Source organism: Somniosus microcephalus, chromosome 24, assembly GCF_052327205.1.
Source record: "Somniosus microcephalus isolate GS21.2 chromosome 24, FLI_Smic_1.0, whole genome shotgun sequence".
NCBI classification, from domain to species: Eukaryota; Metazoa; Chordata; class Chondrichthyes; order Squaliformes; family Somniosidae; genus Somniosus; species Somniosus microcephalus.
In genome coordinates this window covers 34,504,216-34,523,095 of record NC_141010.1, presented here as the reverse complement: position 1 = coordinate 34,523,095, position 18,880 = coordinate 34,504,216, and the positions used below count along the sequence as shown (strand labels likewise).

Here is an 18,880-nt window from a genome sequence, read left to right as displayed (position 1 = left end):
TGGGCTTTATACTGGAGGGTACGTCCCCTTTAATTTGCGCCCCCCGGGGCCCGCGCTGGTTGTGTTGCGTTCCTTTTTACAAACGCTCCGGCCGCCAGCCGCACAATGGGGCGGTCCGACTGAAGTTTGGAATCGGGGCGGCCAAAGGGCGTTGCACGAGGATGTGACGTCATTTTCTGCGCGCGCATCCGGGCGGGCGCTAAACTTTGCGCCGGCGCTAAGGGTCAACTTAATTTGGGGCGAGGCGCAAACTGCGCTGCGCCCGGGCGCTACACGCATAGCGCCCGAAATTCACTTCTCTTAAGGCGCTAACTGCTGGCGCAAGCAACTGAAATTCTAGGTCATAGAGTTATACAGCACAGAATGAGGCCCTTCGGCACATCGTGTCCACGCCGGCCATCAGGCCCTGTCTATTCTAATCCCATTTTCCAGCACTTGGTCCGTAGCCTTGTGTGCTATGGCGTTTCAAGTGCTCATCTAAATGCTTCTTGAATGTTGTGAGGGTTCCTGCCTCTACCACCCTTTCAGGCAGTGAGTTCCAGATTCCAACCACCCTCTGGGTTGCGGGTAGTGATTTAATAATTTTAGATGTCCTAAAACTGTAATCCGGGCCAATATTTGCAGAAACTCTATCAATAGTGTATAATTTACGATCTGAAACTGTTTAATTAATAGCTTAGATATCCCCTTGGATAGCCCTGCGACTGTTTGCATTAACTGTAACACTTGTGTGTGCAATTGCTGGCCAGTTGGTGAGCAAATAGCTCAACTCTGCGCCAGCGATGGCTGTTTCATGACCCGCATGGATGGCCTGTCAACACGTGCGTTGACAGGCCGCAAATTTCAGATTTTGCGCATGCGGAAATCACGAAATTGTGGCAAAATTTGGGCCATTTGTGTTTGTGGGAATCTGCTCGTTGTAAAATGTGCTGCTGCAATTGGCTACATTGCACCAATGACTGCACTTCACAAATATTGAATTGGCTGTGAAGCACTTTGGGATATCCTGAGTGCAGGAAAGGTGCTCTCTCAATGACAATTCTTGCTTTCATTATAAACAGAAATAATAATTTTTTTTAAATGAATTATGGAAAATAAAGCTGGCATCAGTTTAGAAAGAAATTATATATTTTAATATGAGATTCGCAAATACAGCAAAAATATAATAAATGGCTGATATAGAATCATATAGCATAGGAGGCCATTCAGAGATTTGTACTTTATTCCCTCAATATACAAATTAAAATACAACACTCATTCAAGAAAATATATCACTATAGGACAGAAGAGATTTTTCAGACATACAGAATGAAAGGAATGATTCACAGTCCCAGTTTCACACAAATTCACTAATAGCTCATTTCCACCAGTATACAATTGCTCTGTGACGTGTGGCAAAAGTTCACTGTAAATGGGTATCAACAGTCCTCATTCCTTTCAGCCTGAGTCTTGTTCTCGACAACCAGGCCACTGTCCTGTTCCTGGGCCTCTTTGCCTGGATTTAGCCGGGGAGAGGTTGTTGTATCAGAGGTGATGTTGATGGGGACGTTTCGTTCATTCACAGCTGGCAGTGCCAAGCGTGGGGCTTGAACCTTTAACCGACCGTCCTGTGACAAACAGCAGTTAAGAGCTTGAGAATCAACATCTTCTGGCAGCTGAAATTCTCTCCTGAACTCTTCATATTTGTAGCTGTAAGAGCCGCTCCCATCATCACTTTTCTTCTCGTGTTTTCCTGTCACCAGCACTTTTCTTCCAAGTACTTTCACCTTCAGTTCCTCCGGGGAGAACCGCTGGACATCCAGGGACAGAGAAAAGCCATCTCCATCCTCGCCCTCTGATTGGCTTTTAACTGCTTCATTATCATCAGGTCCGTTGTCCTGATTTCTCGGTCTTTCCTCCCAAAATTCTTTTGCCAGCTCCTCGAGAACTCGATTGATGAAGTTCCTGCTCTTTCTCGCTTCTTCCACCTGTTTCCACATGTTACATTCAAGCGGCTCAAAGACGGTGTGTGGAACAGGCCACAATGTGTACACAGGCTGCTGGCACACACGTGAAGGGTGGAAAGCCCGACAGCTCAGCATTGTCTCTGCCTCTTCAATCACTTCTCTCAAACACGACTGATGTGAATCCCAATCTTCAGTCTCTGATCTGCTGCAGCACTCAGAACACCCGCCTTATATATTCCCCTCCCAGAACTCCAGACACTTCCAGAATGAGCTAAACATTGCTGGGTTTATGACACGTGGGCAGAAAATAACTGACGTCTCATCTCAGCCTTGCTTTAAACAAGAATGACTGGGATTCAGTGACGCCCACTGGCGCAATTCCAGAGACTCCTGCAATGTACTCACCCAGTGACAGCAGAGAGGGGAGGGGCAAATGATTGACAGCCTGGCAGAAGGCAGCGACTGTGTGGTAAAGGGGTGTTTGCTAAGAAATAGAAGTGTTAAAATTAATGAAATATATACTAACATTGTGAGATAATGAAGAGTCGGTCAGGGGATTACTAGCTCTGCTATTTTCAGTCATTTTCAAAAGGTTAAAGTCACATTTATCAACAACAGAGTACAGTGATCAGAAAGAGTGAAATTCTGATCAGTTTGATTTAAATTAAATGCCGTTCAGATTCTACCCCATAGAGGGCCATTAGTTCCCTTGTTTTCTGTTTAATTAGCCAGGGTGCGTTGCTATGGTAATGTGTTGCTGTCCAGTATTCCGAGATGATGGAGTGATGGTCTTCACATTCCTGCAGTCTGGAGATGTTCTATGGACAGTTTATTGTAGTCAAAAATTACAGTTTGAGGCTGTTTAAAAGTCCATCACGATAAATAATTTGTTATTTGCAGAAAATTCAGCTGAACACTGACTCCAAGACAGGCTGATGTTTCACCAGATGTGAGCAGGAAGATACTTATTTTCTCGGGGATGCCCCACTCAGTGGAGGGTCCAGCCCGCTGAGTCCCTTATCTCAGGCAGCTTTTAGTGGATCTAATTCCCGATTGTTCCCACCCTTTATCCCAGTGTAATTCTTTGTGCTATGGCTGGTATCAAATTTGATCTTGAATCTCTATTCATGCTTCCTCCCCGCCCCCAGTCCCCTCATCTCTTGAAGGTAGCTTTTCTTAAATAAGTAAAAATATATCATGACTTCCCCTTGTTACTCAGTTTCCGAGAATGCTTAAACAACACAAACACCCAATTTTAAAACAAATTTCCGATAAGATCTGGTGTGAAGGGCAATGGAGAACTCCATGCCTGAATGACGTCCTGTTTAAGTCACTCTCTGCTTTTTCATTGGGAGGCAAAATAACTGAGAAATCAACTGAGCCGTTATCACAAACTGAGAATTTAGGGAGATAAAGATCCTCGATTCCACTTATTATATTAAAACAAATTCATCTGAGGCAGAGCTCCAGCTAGGCCCCTCCCACCTGTGATGTCACTCTGTCAGTACATGCTGGAAGTCTCTGGAATTGTGTCACTGTGTCATTGGGACAAGTCATTCTTGTTTAAAGCAAGGTTGAGGTGGAGTCATTCTTTGCTGCTCACATGACATGAACCCAGCAATCTTCATTCTGGAAGTGTCTGGATTGCTGGGGGTGGAATATATAAGGCGTGTGTTCTGGGTGCTGCAGCAGATCAGAGACTGAAGACTTGGAGTTGACATCATTCGGGTTTGAGAGAAGTGATACTTAGAAAAAGCAGCCGTGATGCTGAGCTTTCAGGCTTTCCACCCTTCATGTCTGTGCCAGCAGCCTGCAGACACTCTGAGGCCTGTTCCACACAGTGTCGTTGAACAGCTCGAACACAACATGCCTAAACCAGTGGAGGAAGCCAGGAAGATCATGGATTGGCTGCATGAGCTGCTCGCTAAAGAATTGTTGGAACAAAGATCAAAAAATCAGAACAACGGACCTGATGATAATGAAGCAGGTAAAAGCCAACCAGAAGGCGAGGATGGAGATGGCTTTTCTCTGTCCCTGGATGCCCAGCAGTTCTCCCCGGAGGAACTGAAGGTGAAAGTACTTGGAAGAAAAGTGCTGGTGACAGGAAAACACGAGAAGAAAAGTGATGATGGGAGCGGCTCTTACAGCTTCAAATATGAAGAGTTCAGGAGAGAATTTCAGCTGCCAGAAGATGTCGATGCTCAAGCTCTTAACTGCTGTTTGTCACAGGACGGTCGGTTAAAGGTTCAAGCCCCACGCCTGGCACTGCCAGCTGTGAATGAACGAAAGGTCCCCATCAACATCACCTCTGATACAACAACCTCTCCCCGGCTAAATCCAGGCAAAGAGGCCCAGGAACAGGACAGTGGAAAGGATGAGGGGAGCAAGAAAGAGGCAGAAGCAAAAACGGACATTTAAGAGACATTTGCAATGACCTTTATTAAGATATAAGAAAGGTTAGAGGCAGAAATGAGTTTAAGACAATGATATGAAGCCATAATGCTGAAAATTAATTCTTGTTTTCATCTTGTGTGTCTGAAATTGTTCACTGTGCCGTTATTTGCATTAGAGTGGATTATTTTGATATATGTATTGAACCAATAAACATTTTGGAACAGTGACTTCTATGATTTAGCTTGTTAACTTGTTAAAAAGATAATGAGATGACACAATTCAAAAACTAGCCACTTATATCCTTTCACTCTCCGTAATGGCATTCATTTTAATTTGGTTTAACTTAAAAGTAGAAAAAGGATTCTGCCTCAAACTGAACTCAGGCCAGTAAAAAAATCACAACATTGCACAGACCCACTGCACCAATAGCTGTGTACGTCTCTGTGCCCAGAGGTATTCCCTGCAGCCCTCTCCCCAAAAACCCCCAATCTCCCTCTCCCCAAGCCCCCATTCTCCAGTCTCCCTCTCCCCGAGCCCCCATTCCCCAGTCTCCCTCCCTCTCCCCGAGCCCCCATTCTCCAGTCTCCCTCTCCCCGAGCCCCCATTCCCCAGTCTCCCTCTCCCCGAGCCCCCATTCCCCAGTCTCCCTCCCTCTCTCCCCAAGCCCCCATTCCCCAGCCTCTAACCCGTGAAAGAGTAACGAAAGTACATGCTGGCAGCGAGGCTGTGAAAGCTGCGCTCTCGAGCCCCGAGGCAGAGGGCAGTGTAATGGCCCACGGACTCAAGGGATGCCGGCCGTGTGGAAGCGTACCTGGAATCACGTGGGCCTGGTGCTCCAATCACAAAGCAGAATTCCATTTTAATCATTTCTGAAGGGAATCCCGTAATGAGTTTTAACGGAATCCCGAAATGTAATCTAATTACAATTGACAGAATTGGAATTTTTTCGTAATTACCTTTATTCCACCAACCTCACTTAAAATTTAGTCATAAAGTCATAGGCCTAGAAATTGGGTATAGCCCCGCTTGGGGCGTTAGAATTGGCGCAGCGCAAAGTTTATAGCCAGACGCAACTTATCGCCACCTGGCGTGATATTGGGTTGCATTACCCCTAAAGGTGATTGAGGCGCGAATTCAGGCGTTACACGGGACTCCTAAGGCGCCAAACCTCCAGCGCAACCCAATATCGGAGCGGATGGGTGCAGCGCAGGTGCTCTCAATTACTGATGACCACGAGACTTCCAGGCGCCGGCCAGCTCTTAAAGGGGTGGGCCAGTCAGCTTCAGCATCCACACTCTGCGCCTTGCAGGCCTCAGAATCGGCGCAGGCCCTTCTCTGGCGCTAAAAACTTGGACCAGATGGAGAAGGTGAGACAGAGAGCAGAGCGCTTCACCAATGAGGCTCTGGAGCAATTGGTGGCCGCAGTGGAGCGCCGGCGAGATGTTCTCTACCCAGACAATGGCAGGAGGCCGAATTATAAGGACTACTGACGAGCTTGGAGGGATGTATGCCAGAGGGTCAACTCCAGCAGCATGGTGACCAGGAGCCCTGTCCAATGCAGAAAGAAATTCAACGACCTCACTCGGGTCGTGAGGGTGGGTGTTGTTTCTGCAAACTTCTGCATCCCTTCATTTGCACCTGACTTTATGGCTACAGGGTGGCCTGTGCCCCATTGGCCATCTGCCAGCAAGCACCCATGGCCCTTTCTGGACACACACATGCACATTTGACTCAAGGCGTCATGTAAGGGCTCTTGCACCATGGGGGGCATGAGATGATCACTCAGGGCATCATGTAAGGGCTCTTCCACCATGGGGGGCATGAGATGATCACTCAGGGCATCAGGTAACATAACTTCCCCTCCTTTCCCCTGCAGTCCAAGCTGGCGAGAATTGGCAAAGACCAGCTTCGCACCGGTGGAGGACCTCCACAAGTGGTCACTCTCACGGATCTCGAGGAGAGAGTCCACCAGATTCTTGGAGGACGTCTGAGTGGTCCTGTAACCACTGCAGCTGCCGACCCCATTGTCGACAGCGATGGTAAGGTTCTCACCTTTCACAACTACCTCCTTCCACTTGTTCCCCCCGCCAGCATGCTTTCTCACTATGGACCCATGTCATAGCCTTGCCGCAATCTGGCATCCCTTGCTGCCAAGCTGTCCTTTTGATAAAGCCACTCTTCCAACTCCCTGCTTTCAGATGCTGCATCACCAGCTCGGGAGCCGGGCCCTCGAGCTGCCAGTGCCAGTGCCTCCAAAGGCTCAATGAGAAAAGTACTGTCCAACAGAAGGTCAGCAACTCTCTCCAGCAACGATCAGAATGGCCAGCCCAAATGGCTGCAGCTTTTATACTAGTGCTGTCCCCTTTAAATAGCGCCCCCTGAGTCCGAGAAGGGCCTGGGAAAGCTCCATCCAACTGTCACTAATAGCGCCAGGCGGAAAGGTTGCGGGCGCCACCGAATATCCGGTCCGGGGCGCCAAAAAGGCGTTGCACACTGAAATGATGTCATGATCTGCCTGCGCCCACGGGTGCGCGCAAAGAGTTAGCGCCGGCGCTAAAAGGATACTCAATATGGGAGGTGGCGCTATATTCACTGCGCCCGCCCGAAAATTGGGTAACGCCCCAATTCTCGGGCTCTTTAGGTGCTAATCGCTGGCGCTACCAACCGAATTTCTAGGCCATAGAGTTATACGGCACAGAATGAGGCCCTTCGGCCCATCGTGTCCGCGCTGGCCATCAAGCCCTGTCTATTCTAATCCCATTTTCCAGCACTTGCTCCGTAGCCTTGTATGCTATGGTGTTTCAAGTGCTCATCTAAATGCTTCTTGAATGTTGTGAGGGTTCCTGCCTCTACCACCCTTTCAGGCAGTGAGTTCCAGATTCCAACCACCCTCTGGGTTGTGGGTAGTCATTTGATCATTTTAGATGTCATTAAAACTGTAATCCGGGCCAATATTTGCAGAAACTCTATCAATATAGGGTATGTGTATAATTTACGATCTGAAACTGTTTAATTAATAACTTAGATATCCCCTTGGATAGCCCTGCGACTGTTTGCATCAACTGTTAAAACTTGTGTGTGCAATTGCTGGCCATTTGGTGAGCAAATAGCTCAACTCTGCGCCAGCGATGGCTGTTTCCTGGCCCGCGTGGAAGGCCTGTCAACACGTGCGTTGACAGGCCGCAAATTCCAGATTTCGCGCATGCGGAAATCCCGAACTTGTGGCAAAATCTGGGCCATTGTGTTTGTGAGAATCTGCTCGTTGTAAAATGTGCTGCTGCAACTGGCTACATTGCACCAATGACTGCACTTCACAAATATTGAATTGGCTGTGAAGCACTTTGGGATATCCTGAGTGCAGGAAAGGTGCTCTCTCAATGACAATTCTTGCTTTCTTTATAAACAGAAATAATTTTTTTAAATGAATTATAGAAAATAAAGCTGGCATCAGTTTAGAAAGAAATTATATATTTTAATATGAGATTCGCAAATGCAGCAAAAATAAAATAAATGGCTGATATAGAATCATATAGCATAGGAGGCCATTCAGAGATTTGTACTTTATTCCCTCAATATACAAATTAAAATACAACACTCATTCAAGAAAATATATCACTATAGGACAGAAGAGATTTTTCAGACATACAGAATGAAAAGAATGATTCACAGTCCCAGTTTCACACAAATTCACTAAGAGCTAATTTCCACCAGTATACAATTGCTCTGTGACGTGTGGCAAAAGTTCACAGTAAATGAGTATCAACAGTCCTCATTCCTTTCAGCCTGAGTCTTGCTCCCCTCATCCTTTCCACTGTCCTGTTCCTGGGCCTCTTTGCCTGGATTTAGCCGGGGAGAGGTTGTTGTATCAGAGGTGATGTTGATGGGGATGTTTCGTTCATTCACAGCTGGCAATGCCAGGCGTGGGGCTTGAACCTTTAACCGACCGTCCTGTGACAAACAGCAGTTAAGAGCTTGAGCATCGACATCTTCTGGCAGCTGAAATTCTCTCCTGAACTCTTCATATTTGTAGCTGTAAGAGCCGCTCCCATCATCACTTTTCTTCTCGTGTTTTCCTGTCACCAGCACTTTTCTTCCAAGTACTTTCACCTTCAGTTCCTCTGGGGAGAACCGCTGGACATCCAGGGACAGAGAAAATGCATCTCCATCCTTGCCCTCTGATTGGCTGTTACCTTCTTTATTATCATCAGGTCCGTTGTCCTGATTTCTCGGTCTTTCCTCCCAAAATTCTTTTGCCAGCTCCTCGAGAACTCGATTGATGAAGTTCCTGCTCTTTCTCGCTTCTTCCACCTGTTTCCACATGTTACATTCAAGCGGCTCAAAGACTGTGTGTGGAACAGGCCACAATGTGTACGCAGGCTGCTGGCACACACGTGAAGGGTGGAAAGCCCGACAGCTCATCATTGTCTCTGCCTCTTCAATCACTTCTCTCAAACACGACTGATGTGAATCCCAATCTTCAGTCTCTGATCTGCTGCAACACTCAGAACACCCGCCTTATATATTCCACTCCCAGAACTCCAGACACTTCCAGAACTAGCTGAACATTGCTGGGTTTATGACACGTGAGCAGAAAATAACTGACGTCTCATCTCAGCCTTGCTTTAAACAAGAATGACTGGGATTCAGTGACACCCACTGGCGCAATTCCAGAGACTCCTGGAATGTCCTCACCCAGTGACAGCACAGAGGGAGGGGCAAATGATCGACAGCCTGGCAGAACGACAAGATTGTGTGGTAAAATGGGGTTTGTGAAGAAGCAGAAGTGTTTACCGTAAGGAAGCTCGAATATAAGCGGTTAAGGACATTGTCATTTTCGAACTGCTTTTTGTGCAGTAATTTTAAAGGAAAGATAGCGTGATCAGAAAGTGATATTCCGGCCAGTGCGATGTGAAATATATAAACTTGTAATTCTAGCCCATACAGAGCGATTAATTCCCTTGGTTTGTGTCTGTAATTCGCCGGAGCGCGTTGCTGCGATGACCCATTATTGCCCAGTTCTACAATCTTCTATCAAATCTCTGTGTCCTATCCCGTGTCAGTGGCCTCCTCTGTACACACTGTCATTGAACTGTAATTTGTATATAATTTACAAACTTTAAAGGGTGTTTCGTACAAGGCAGGAAGTATAGTGTTAACTCGTGGTCACTCTGTTCATGAAAGGTCGAGCAGCTCACCCGTGGTGTTGCTCACAGTGAGTTGGAGAATACGTGTGTTTATCAGCTGTGCACAAGACATTCAAATATATTTTAGCTGTAGAGACTGTGTAAAGGATTTGGAGAAGAGCAACAAAGATAATTGTAGCACTTATATTCCGGAGCCATAAATGAGGACTAAATATATTCCCCTTTCAAAGTGTTTTGAATATTTAAAAACAATTGATGAGGTGGATGTGGAGAATTATGTTGTGCAGAATCAGTGTACATTATTAGAAGCTAAAGAAATCACCATCTCAGCTCATTTGTTGATTAATCATTAATTTATGGAACACTGCCACCTAGTGGAAATAGCAGCAGATACAGGATGAAAAAGTAAGTTCTGTGCTATAATGGCCCAAAAATTGCTGTCTAAGTAACGGCGAGGCTAATAGCGCTCACCATTATTTATGTGTAAATGTCACAAGAACTTCAGGCGAGGGCAGATGCGCGATTAATCAGGGAAATCAAAAAGTTACTGTCTGAGATGGGCGTTAACTTTGCAAAATTGTCATCTCCCCATTCAAATGCATTGAGCGGTGTGAGGGTCCTGTACTTGTACAGTAGATACAAAATAAACTTGTCACAAGTTAAGTCATTTCATTTCAAGTCTAAATACCCATTTAACAACATGATAAATGTTAATTACTGCCAGTCAATGTCTCTGGCACTGAAAATGAACTATTACATTTGCGAAGTCTCACTCCTTCAGGTTTTAATTGTTGTTGGAGTTTTTTTTTAAGTGTATTTTTTAAACTTTTTCTTTCTCTTTTCTCTCTCTCTTAATCTAATTTTCCCTCTCTTTATTTCTCTTTCTGTACCTGACTTGACAATGAATTCGCCCACTCTAAATTACACTTGTCAGTTTTGCACTGTTAATTTCAGAATCCATCCATCTAATTGGTTAAGGAGATACATAATTGCCTGCCCTGTTCGCTCAGATCCCAGATGCCCTGTAGAGGGGGCCGTGTTGTTTTCATCTCGCACTTCCAGCAACTTGCAGGGCAAAATATCGGCGACATTAAATGGGCAAGGGCCAGTCTAACTAACAGTGGGCACCGTTTGTTGGCCACAGTAATTTTTGGGCCACTGTGTATGCAGAAATCAGACAGTTTAAAAATGTTTAACCTTGTATCCTCACATTTCACACTAAATATTGTTTGAACAACAGAACGTCAAATAAAAGACAAGTTAATCCTATTGGACGAGATTAAGATCTGAATTCGATAAGGGCTGGATGATGAATTGGAGTTACCTACAGTGCAGAGTTCCCTGTCTCAGATACAGTCAACATAGGCCAGCTACCTCCCCATAGAGGGTAGAAAGTTCATGCCGCTCAATAGCCATTATTCACATAGGAGCTAAACAGTGAGTGTTGGAAGACTGTGCAATGTTGAAGACCAATCAAATCCTCGCCCAGTGTCCACACATCAACACTTCCATCAGGGGCCACCCTATAGCAATCAAGAGTGGAAAAGCTTGCTGACATTTCCTTCCTAACCCTGGAGTTCTGCAAACATTCCTGCCGCTCCAATTCCTGTCCCACCCGAGACAATAGCTTCCGAGCTATCCCAGGAGTCAGCAGACTTACTCCAGCAGTGTCACTGACATACCAATACCCTAGTTTCTGTTGGCTAGGAGTCCCATTATGCTTTGTTGGGGTGCCTGGATTTACTTGAATTTCTGATGCATTCATTTATTTTAAAAACTTTAAAATAAATACAAACACGTTTAGCTTTCCTTATCCAATGTAAAACCTTTTCCAAGGCCTTCATTTCATTCAAGAATGTTAATGACACAAACACCCATTGTCTTAAACAACATGGCTACAGAATTAAGCTTTTAAATCAATGATTTAACTGACGTCAGTTTCTGGAAGTCTTCACTAATTTCCAAGCTGATTTTCTGTACGAAAGCAATAAATTGAATTTTAACTGAATAAGTTTGAAAAGAGAAGTGTTCAAACTGCACTGAACTCCTGAAATATCCTGGTGTGGAAGGCAGCACAAAGCCATGAATGATCTCACTTCCTGTTTGGCCCACTCACCAGGTTTCACTGCGAGTCACAGACAGTGGGAATTAAACTGAGCCGTTTTAACAGAAACTTTTTTTTTACAATTTTTGAAGTGCGAGGGTCTCGTACATTTGTAAAATTCAAAAAGGATCATCAGAGAAAGTGCTCCAGACAAGCTCCTCCTACTTATGGTGTCACCGAGTTGGCACATTCCAGATTTGTGCCAACTTGTCACTGGCAGCAGTAATTCCTGTTTAAAGCAAGACTGAGGTATCACAATAAATCACTGTTCTCGCGACACGCACATTAAACGCCAGCTAATTCTGCAAGGCTGTGCACCTCTCGGAGTAGAATGTATAAGGCCTGCGTCTGAGCGCCCAGAGCCTGAAGATTGGGAGTTTCCAGCAGCCACGGTTTTCTGAGAACTGATAAGAGTTATGAGAGGCGGAGAAAATGCTGCGTGGTCACATTTCCCACCCTTGATGTCTGTGCCAGCAGACTGTGTAAACACTGAGGCCTTTTCAGCAGACGGTCTTTAAGCAGCTTGAGCACAACGTGTGGAAAGAGATGGCAGAAGCGAGGAAGAGCAGGAGCAGCTCTGAGAAAAACTATTGGAGCAAAAAATTAAGAAATCAGGACAACAGAGCTGATGACAATGAAGAAGGTAAAAGCCAATCAGAGGGCAAGGATGGAGATGGCTTTTCTCTGTCCCTGGATGTCCAGCGGTTCTCCCCGGAGGAACTGAAGGTGAAAGTACTTGGAAGAAAAGTGCTGGTGACAGGAAAACACGAGAAGAAAAGTGATGATGGGAGCGGCTCTTACAGCTACAAATATGAAGAGTTCAGGAGAGAATTTCAGCTGCCAGAAGATGTCGATGCTCAAGCTCTTAACTGCTGTTTGTCACAGGACGGTCGGTTAAAGGTTCAAGCCCCACGCCTGGCACTGCCAGCTGTGAATGGACAAAACGTCCCCATCAACATCACCTCTGATACAACAGTTACTGTCCAGTCAGTAGTTGGCACAGCGAAGTAGGGACAGAATAACTGCAGCAGTGATGTTATTGAGAGGAATAGGAGAAATGGAACGGGACAATTAGAACCGATTAAGTCCATGATGCGATAGCAAAATACTGCGGATGCTGGAAATCCGAAATAACAACAGAAAACGCTGGAAAAACTCAACAGGCCAGGCAACATCCGTGGAGAGAGAAACAGAGTCTAAACGTTGACTCTATTTCTCTCTCCACAGATGTTGCCTGGCCTGCTGAGTTTTTCAGCGTTTTCTGTTGTTATTTCCGATTAAGTCTACACTTGTGTCCTATTCCCACAGTCCTGATTCTGAGTAAATGTTGCACAAAAATCTAATTATGTATGAATAATAAAGATTCACTTTGCATGTTCCTAGTTATATGCTTCATTGTTCTATATCTTGGAATGTACAGTTTTATGTCTGCAGTAAATTGCTTCTCAAACCCTGGCACAAGAGGCCAAACAGAACAGTGTAAGTAACAGAAAGGAAAAGAGAGAGGCAGAAATGAAATACAACAACAACTTGCATTCATATAGCGGCTTTAATGTAATAAAACGGCCCAGGGCGCTTCACAGGAGCGATTATCAAACAGAATTTGACACCGAGCCACATAAGGAGATATTAGGACAAGTGACCAAAAGCTTGGTCATAGAGCTAGGTTTTAAGGAGCGTCTTAAAGGAGAAGAGAGGCGCAGCGAGGTGGAGAAGTTTAGTGAGGGAATTCCAGAGCTTAGGGTCCAGGCAGCTGAAGGCACGGTTGCTGATGGTGGAGCGATGAAAATCGGGGATTTGCAAGAGGCTAGAACTGGAGGAGCGCAGAGATCTCGGAGGGTTGTACTGCTGGAGGAGGTTAGAGGGACAAGACCATGGAGGAATTTGAAAAGAAGGATGCGAATTTTAAAATTGAGCTGTTGCTGGACCGGGAGCCATTATAGGTCAATAAAGGAATCAGCTTTGATTCACTCAGAATATTACTAAATATTGGAATAAATACAACACAAAATAATTTTACTCTGAGTCCCAACTTCTTATGTGGTGTGTCATAAGAATTGGATTCCTTCAAATCATTCACTATATCTGGAAAATGTATTCTATTTATTTACTTACTGGCTTTATGTGCATTTTACAATATTTGCTAATAAAATTATATCCATGAAGTACCAAATTAGAGGTTGCACATTCACTTTAGATTCTGCAGTGTGCAGCAAAGAAAGAGGGAACATGAAATGCCTGTGACCATTAAGATGCATTAAAAAATCGCAGTTCCTGTCTTTGGTTTGCACATCTCAAGTATCAGCTTTTGCTCCACAGAGATGGCTGATGTTTCTTTCAGTCAGTGGTTATACATTCAGTAAGGGGCCACCAAAGGAGGTGGTCAGAATGTTCACCAAGCATCAGGTGAGACCGGAGCTGTCACATAGAGGGACTTAGGGTGGACTGCAGCATAAGATAACAGGAGAATGCAGTCATACAGAAACCCCTGCTTAGTAGGGGAGCAGCGTAGAGGCAGGGCTCAGGCCTGAGGAGGGAGCACTAGCTGAGGGCAGGCCAAGCTGTGGAGCAGAACGTAGGTGGAACCCAGGAAGTGAAGCACTCCAGGATAGAACAGGCATGACATATTACAGTAACTAATACCTAGGAGAAAATGTCTAATTTTCACAGCCACCATTTCAATTGGTAGGAAATTGTGACATGTCTCGCTGATTGGTGTTTGGGTTCACTGACATCTCTCTCTGATTGGTGTTTGGGTTCACTGACACCTCTCACTGATTGGTGTTTGGGTTCACTGACACCTCTCTCTGATTGGTGTTTGGGTTCACTGACTTGTCTCACTGATTGGTGTCTGGGTTCACTGACGCCTCTCTCTGATTGGTGCTTGGGATCACTGACAGGTCTCTCTGATTGGTGTTTGGGTTCACTGACTCCTCTCACTGATTGGTGTTTGGGTTCACTGACATCTCTCTGATTGGTGTTTGGGTTCACTGACATCTTTCTCTGATTGGTGCGTGGGTTCACTGACAGGTCTCTCTGATTGGTGTTTGGGTTCACTGACATCTCTCTCTGATTGGTGTTTGGGTTCACTGACTTGTCTCACTGATTGGTGTCTGGGTTCACTGACGCCTCTCTCTGATTGGTGCTTGGGATCACTGACAGGTCTCTCTGATTGGTGTTTGGGTTCACTGACTCCTCTCACTGATTGGTGTTTGGGTTCACTGACATCTCTCTGATTGGTGTTTGGGTTCACTGACATCTTTCTCTGATTGGTGCGTGGGTTCACTGACAGGTCTCTCTGATTGGTGTTTGGGTTCACTGACATCTCTCTCTGATTGGTGTTTGGGTTCACTGACTTGTCTCACTGATTGGTGTCTGGGTTCACTGACACCTCTCTCTGATTGGTGCTTGGGATCACTGACAGGTCTCTCTGATTGGTGTTTGGGTTCACTGACTCCTCTCACTGATTGGTGTTTGGGTTCACTGACATCTCTCTGATTGGTGTTTGGGTTCACTGACATCTTTCTCTGATTGGTGCGTGGGTTCACTGACAGGTCTCTCTGATTGGTGTTTGGGTTCACTGACATCTCTCTCTGATTGGTGTTTGGGTTCACTGACTTGTCTCACTGATTGGTGTCTGGGTTCACTGACACCTCTCTCTGATTGGTGCTTGGGATCACTGACAGGTCTCTCTGATTGGTGTTTGGGTTCACTGACTCCTCTCACTGATTGCTGTTTGGGTTCACTGACATCTCTCTGATTGGTGTTTGGGTTCACTGACATCTTTCTCTGATTGGTGCGTGGGTTCACTGACAGGTCTCTCTGATTGGTGTTTGGGTTCACTGACATCTCTCTCTGATTGGTGTTTGGGTTCACTGACTTGTCTCACTGATTGGTGTCTGGGTTCACTGACGCCTCTCTCTGATTGGTGCTTGGGATCACTGACAGGTCTCTCTGATTGGTGTTTGGGTTCACTGACTCCTCTCACTGATTGGTGTTTGGGTTCACTGACATCTCTCTGATTGGTGTTTGGGTTCACTGACATCTTTCTCTGATTGGTGCGTGGGTTCACTGACAGGTCTCTCTGATTGGTGTTTGGGTTCACTGACATCTCTCTCTGATTGGTGTTTGGGTTCACTGACTTGTCTCACTGATTGGTGTCTGGGTTCACTGACACCTCTCTCTGATTGGTGCTTGGGATCACTGACAGGTCTCTCTGATTGGTGTTTGGGTTCACTGACTCCTCTCACTGATTGGTGTTTGGGTTCACTGACATCTCTCTGATTGGTGTTTGGGTTCACTGACATCTTTCTCTGATTGGTGCGTGGGTTCACTGACAGGTCTCTCTGATTGGTGTTTGGGTTCACTGACATCTCTCTCTGATTGGTGCGTGGGTTCACTGACAGGTCTCTCTGATTGGTGTTTGGGTTCACTGACATCTCTCTCTGATTGGTGTTTGGGTTCACTGACACCTCTCTCTGATTGGTGCGTGGGTTCACTGACAGGTCTCTCTGATTGGTGTTTGGGTTCACTGACATCTCTCTCTGATTGGTGTTTGGGTTCACTAACTTGTCTCACTGATTGGTGTCTGGGTTCACTGACACCTCTCTCTGATTGGTGCTTGGGTTCACTGACAGGTCTCTCTGATTGGTGTTTGGGTTCACTGACTCCTCTCACTGATTGGTGTTTGGGTTCACTGACATCTTCCTCTGATTGGTGTTTGGGTTCACTGACATCTCTCTCTGATTGGTGATTGGGTTCACTGACATCTCTCTCTGATTGGTGATTGGGTTCACTGACATCTCTCTCTGATTGATGCTTGGGTTCACTCACACCTTGCACCTCTTTGGTTGGCATTTCTTTCAATAAATAATGTCAGACCAATCAAATAAAACAAAATTAACAGGCAGACATAAGGTTCACTACTGACACGGTATTCACTGCAGACTAAACCTCTATAAACAGATATAGAGGTAAAGTTTTTACTTAAAAGTGATCAGCTACTTTTCTTTTAATTGAGCATCTCAGACTTCCATAAATGTAAACTATAATTACAAATGTCTGTGAAAGTATTCAGTGTAATTTCAGTGTAGAGTATATTGAGACCGATCATTATCCAGCCCGTAGATGGGAGGTGGGCAGGGCATTGCACCAGAGTCAATTAGTGTGAACTTCTGATTAGAAGAACAGAAGAACATAAGAAATAGGAGCAGGAGTCGGCCATTTGGCCCCTCGAGCCTGCTCCGCCATTCAATAAGATCATGGCTGATCTTCGACCTCATCTCTACTTTCCTGCGCTATCCCCATATCCCTTGATTCCCTTAATATCCAAAAATCTATCGATCTTTATCTTGAATATACTCAACGACTGAGCCTCCACAGCCCTCTGGGGTAGAGAATTCCAAAGATTCACCATCCTCTGAGTGAAGAAATTTCTCCTCATCTCAATCTCCCTTATTCTGAGACTGTGACCCCTGGTTCTAGACTCACCAGCCAGGGGAAACATCCTCCCAGTATCTACCCTGTCAAGCTCTGTAAGAATGTTGTATGTTTCAATGAGATCACCTCTCATTCTTCTAAACTCTAGAGAATATAGGCCTAGTCTACTCAATCTCTCCTCATAGGACAATCCCCCCATCCCAGGAACCAGTCTGGTGAACCTTCGTTGCACTCCCTCTATGGCAAGTATATCCTTCCTTAGGTAAGGAGACCAAAACTGTACACAATACTCCAGGTGTGGTCTCATCAGGGCCCTATATAATTGCAGTAAGACGTCTTTACTCTTATACTCAAATCCTCTTGTATTAAAGGCCAACATACCATTTGCTTTCCTAATTGCTTGCTGTACCTGCATGTTAACTTTCAGTGATTCGTGTACAAGGACACCCAGGTCCCTCTGAACACCAACATTTCCCAATCTCTCACCATTTAAAAAATACTCTGCTTTTCTATTTTTCCTACCAAAGTGGATAACTTCACATTTCTCCACCATTATATTCCATTTGCCATGTTCTTGCCCACTCACTTAGCCTGTCTATATCCCCTTGAAGCTTCTTTGCATCCTCTTCACAACTTACATTCCCACCCAGCTTTGTATTATAAGCAAACTTGGATATATTACATTTAGTCCCCTCATCCAAATCATTGATGTAGATTGTGAATAGCCGAGGCCCAAGCACTGATCCTTGCGGTACCCCACTAGTTACAGCCTGCCAACCCGAAAATGACCCGTTTATTCCTACTCTCTGTTTTCTGTCCGTTAACCAATCCTCAATCCATGCTAGTATTTTACCCCCAATCCCACGAGCCCTAATTTTGTTTAATAACCTCTTGTGTGGCACCTTATTGAATGTCTTCTAAAAATCTAAATACACCACATCCATTGGTTTCCCCTTATCCTGCTAGTTACAACCTCAAAAAGCTCTAACAGATTTGTCAAACATGATTTCCCTTTCATAAACCCGTGTTGACTCTGCCCAATCCTATTATTATTTTCTAAGTGCCCTGTTACCACGTCCTTAATAATAGATTCTAGCATTTTCCCTACTACTGATGTCAGGCTAACTGGTCTGTAATTCCCCGTTTTCTCTCTTCCTCCTTTCTTAAATAGTGGGGTTACATTTGCTACCTCCCAATCTGCAGGAATCATTCTAGAATCTTTGGAATTTTGGAAAATGACAACCAATGCATCCACTATCTCTATAGACACCTCTTTCAAAACCCTAGGATGTAGGCCATCGGGTCCAGGGGATTTATTGGCTTTTAGTCCCATTTATTTCTCCAGTACTGTTTTTTAACTAATACTAATTTCTTTCAGTTCCTCATTTTCCACTATTTCCAGGAAAGTTTTTTGCGTCTTCTTCCCTATATTATTTATAAAATAATAAATTACACAGCAATTTTAAAGAGGCATTGTTGCCATTCTAAAAGTCATCAGCATTGTCTTGTATATCCATTAATGTCTTGATATAATTCACACTGCGTTGTTTGTGTGACTTCAAACTGTAGGTGAGGAAGATATTGGTCCCTTCCCGCAACTTGCCAACCCAAGCAGTTGAAAGCCCTTCATCAAGATGGTAATGAATTACCTTTCAGTCCATCAAGAGATCAAGATTGGAGCTTAAAGGGTACTACACATTATATCATTGCAGCTTTTGCATGATCCTTTTGCAGTTTTTTAAAGTATAGTTTTTGAAATGAAATGCTGCAAAATTTAAATATATAATATAAACCCAACGTAATGGTGAGTTTGCAATTCCTGATAAAACAACATCAATAAGGATCCAACTGAA

At 44.9% G+C, this 18,880-nt stretch overlaps 4 protein-coding genes across 4 annotated transcripts; 2 read left to right on the top strand and 2 right to left on the bottom strand.

The window, feature by feature from the left end:
* Nucleotides 1-1,106: 1,106 nt before the first annotated feature.
* LOC147101217 (heat shock protein 30C-like) lies at nt 1,107-2,213 on the bottom strand. The gene has a single exon (XM_085966470.1). The coding sequence runs from the start codon at nt 2,079-2,081 to the stop codon at nt 1,419-1,421; it is 663 nt and encodes a 220-aa protein (XP_085822596.1). The 5' UTR covers nt 2,082-2,213; the 3' UTR covers nt 1,107-1,418.
* A 1,006-nt stretch (nt 2,214-3,219) lies between these two features.
* Nucleotides 3,220-4,565, top strand: LOC147101216 (heat shock protein 30C-like). Its single transcript, XM_085966716.1, has one exon. It carries the CDS (start codon nt 3,711-3,713, stop codon nt 4,362-4,364), a length of 654 nt encoding a protein of 217 aa, XP_085822842.1. The 5' UTR covers nt 3,220-3,710; the 3' UTR covers nt 4,365-4,565.
* Nucleotides 4,566-7,880: 3,315 nt separating this feature from the next.
* LOC147101215 (heat shock protein 30C-like) lies at nt 7,881-8,953 on the bottom strand. The gene has a single exon (XM_085966468.1). The coding sequence runs from the start codon at nt 8,760-8,762 to the stop codon at nt 8,100-8,102; it is 663 nt and encodes a 220-aa protein (XP_085822594.1). The 5' UTR covers nt 8,763-8,953; the 3' UTR covers nt 7,881-8,099.
* A 2,929-nt stretch (nt 8,954-11,882) lies between these two features.
* LOC147101214 (heat shock protein 30C-like) lies at nt 11,883-12,722 on the top strand. The gene has a single exon (XM_085966469.1). The coding sequence runs from the start codon at nt 12,135-12,137 to the stop codon at nt 12,597-12,599; it is 465 nt and encodes a 154-aa protein (XP_085822595.1). The 5' UTR covers nt 11,883-12,134; the 3' UTR covers nt 12,600-12,722.
* Nucleotides 12,723-18,880: the final 6,158 nt, after the last annotated feature.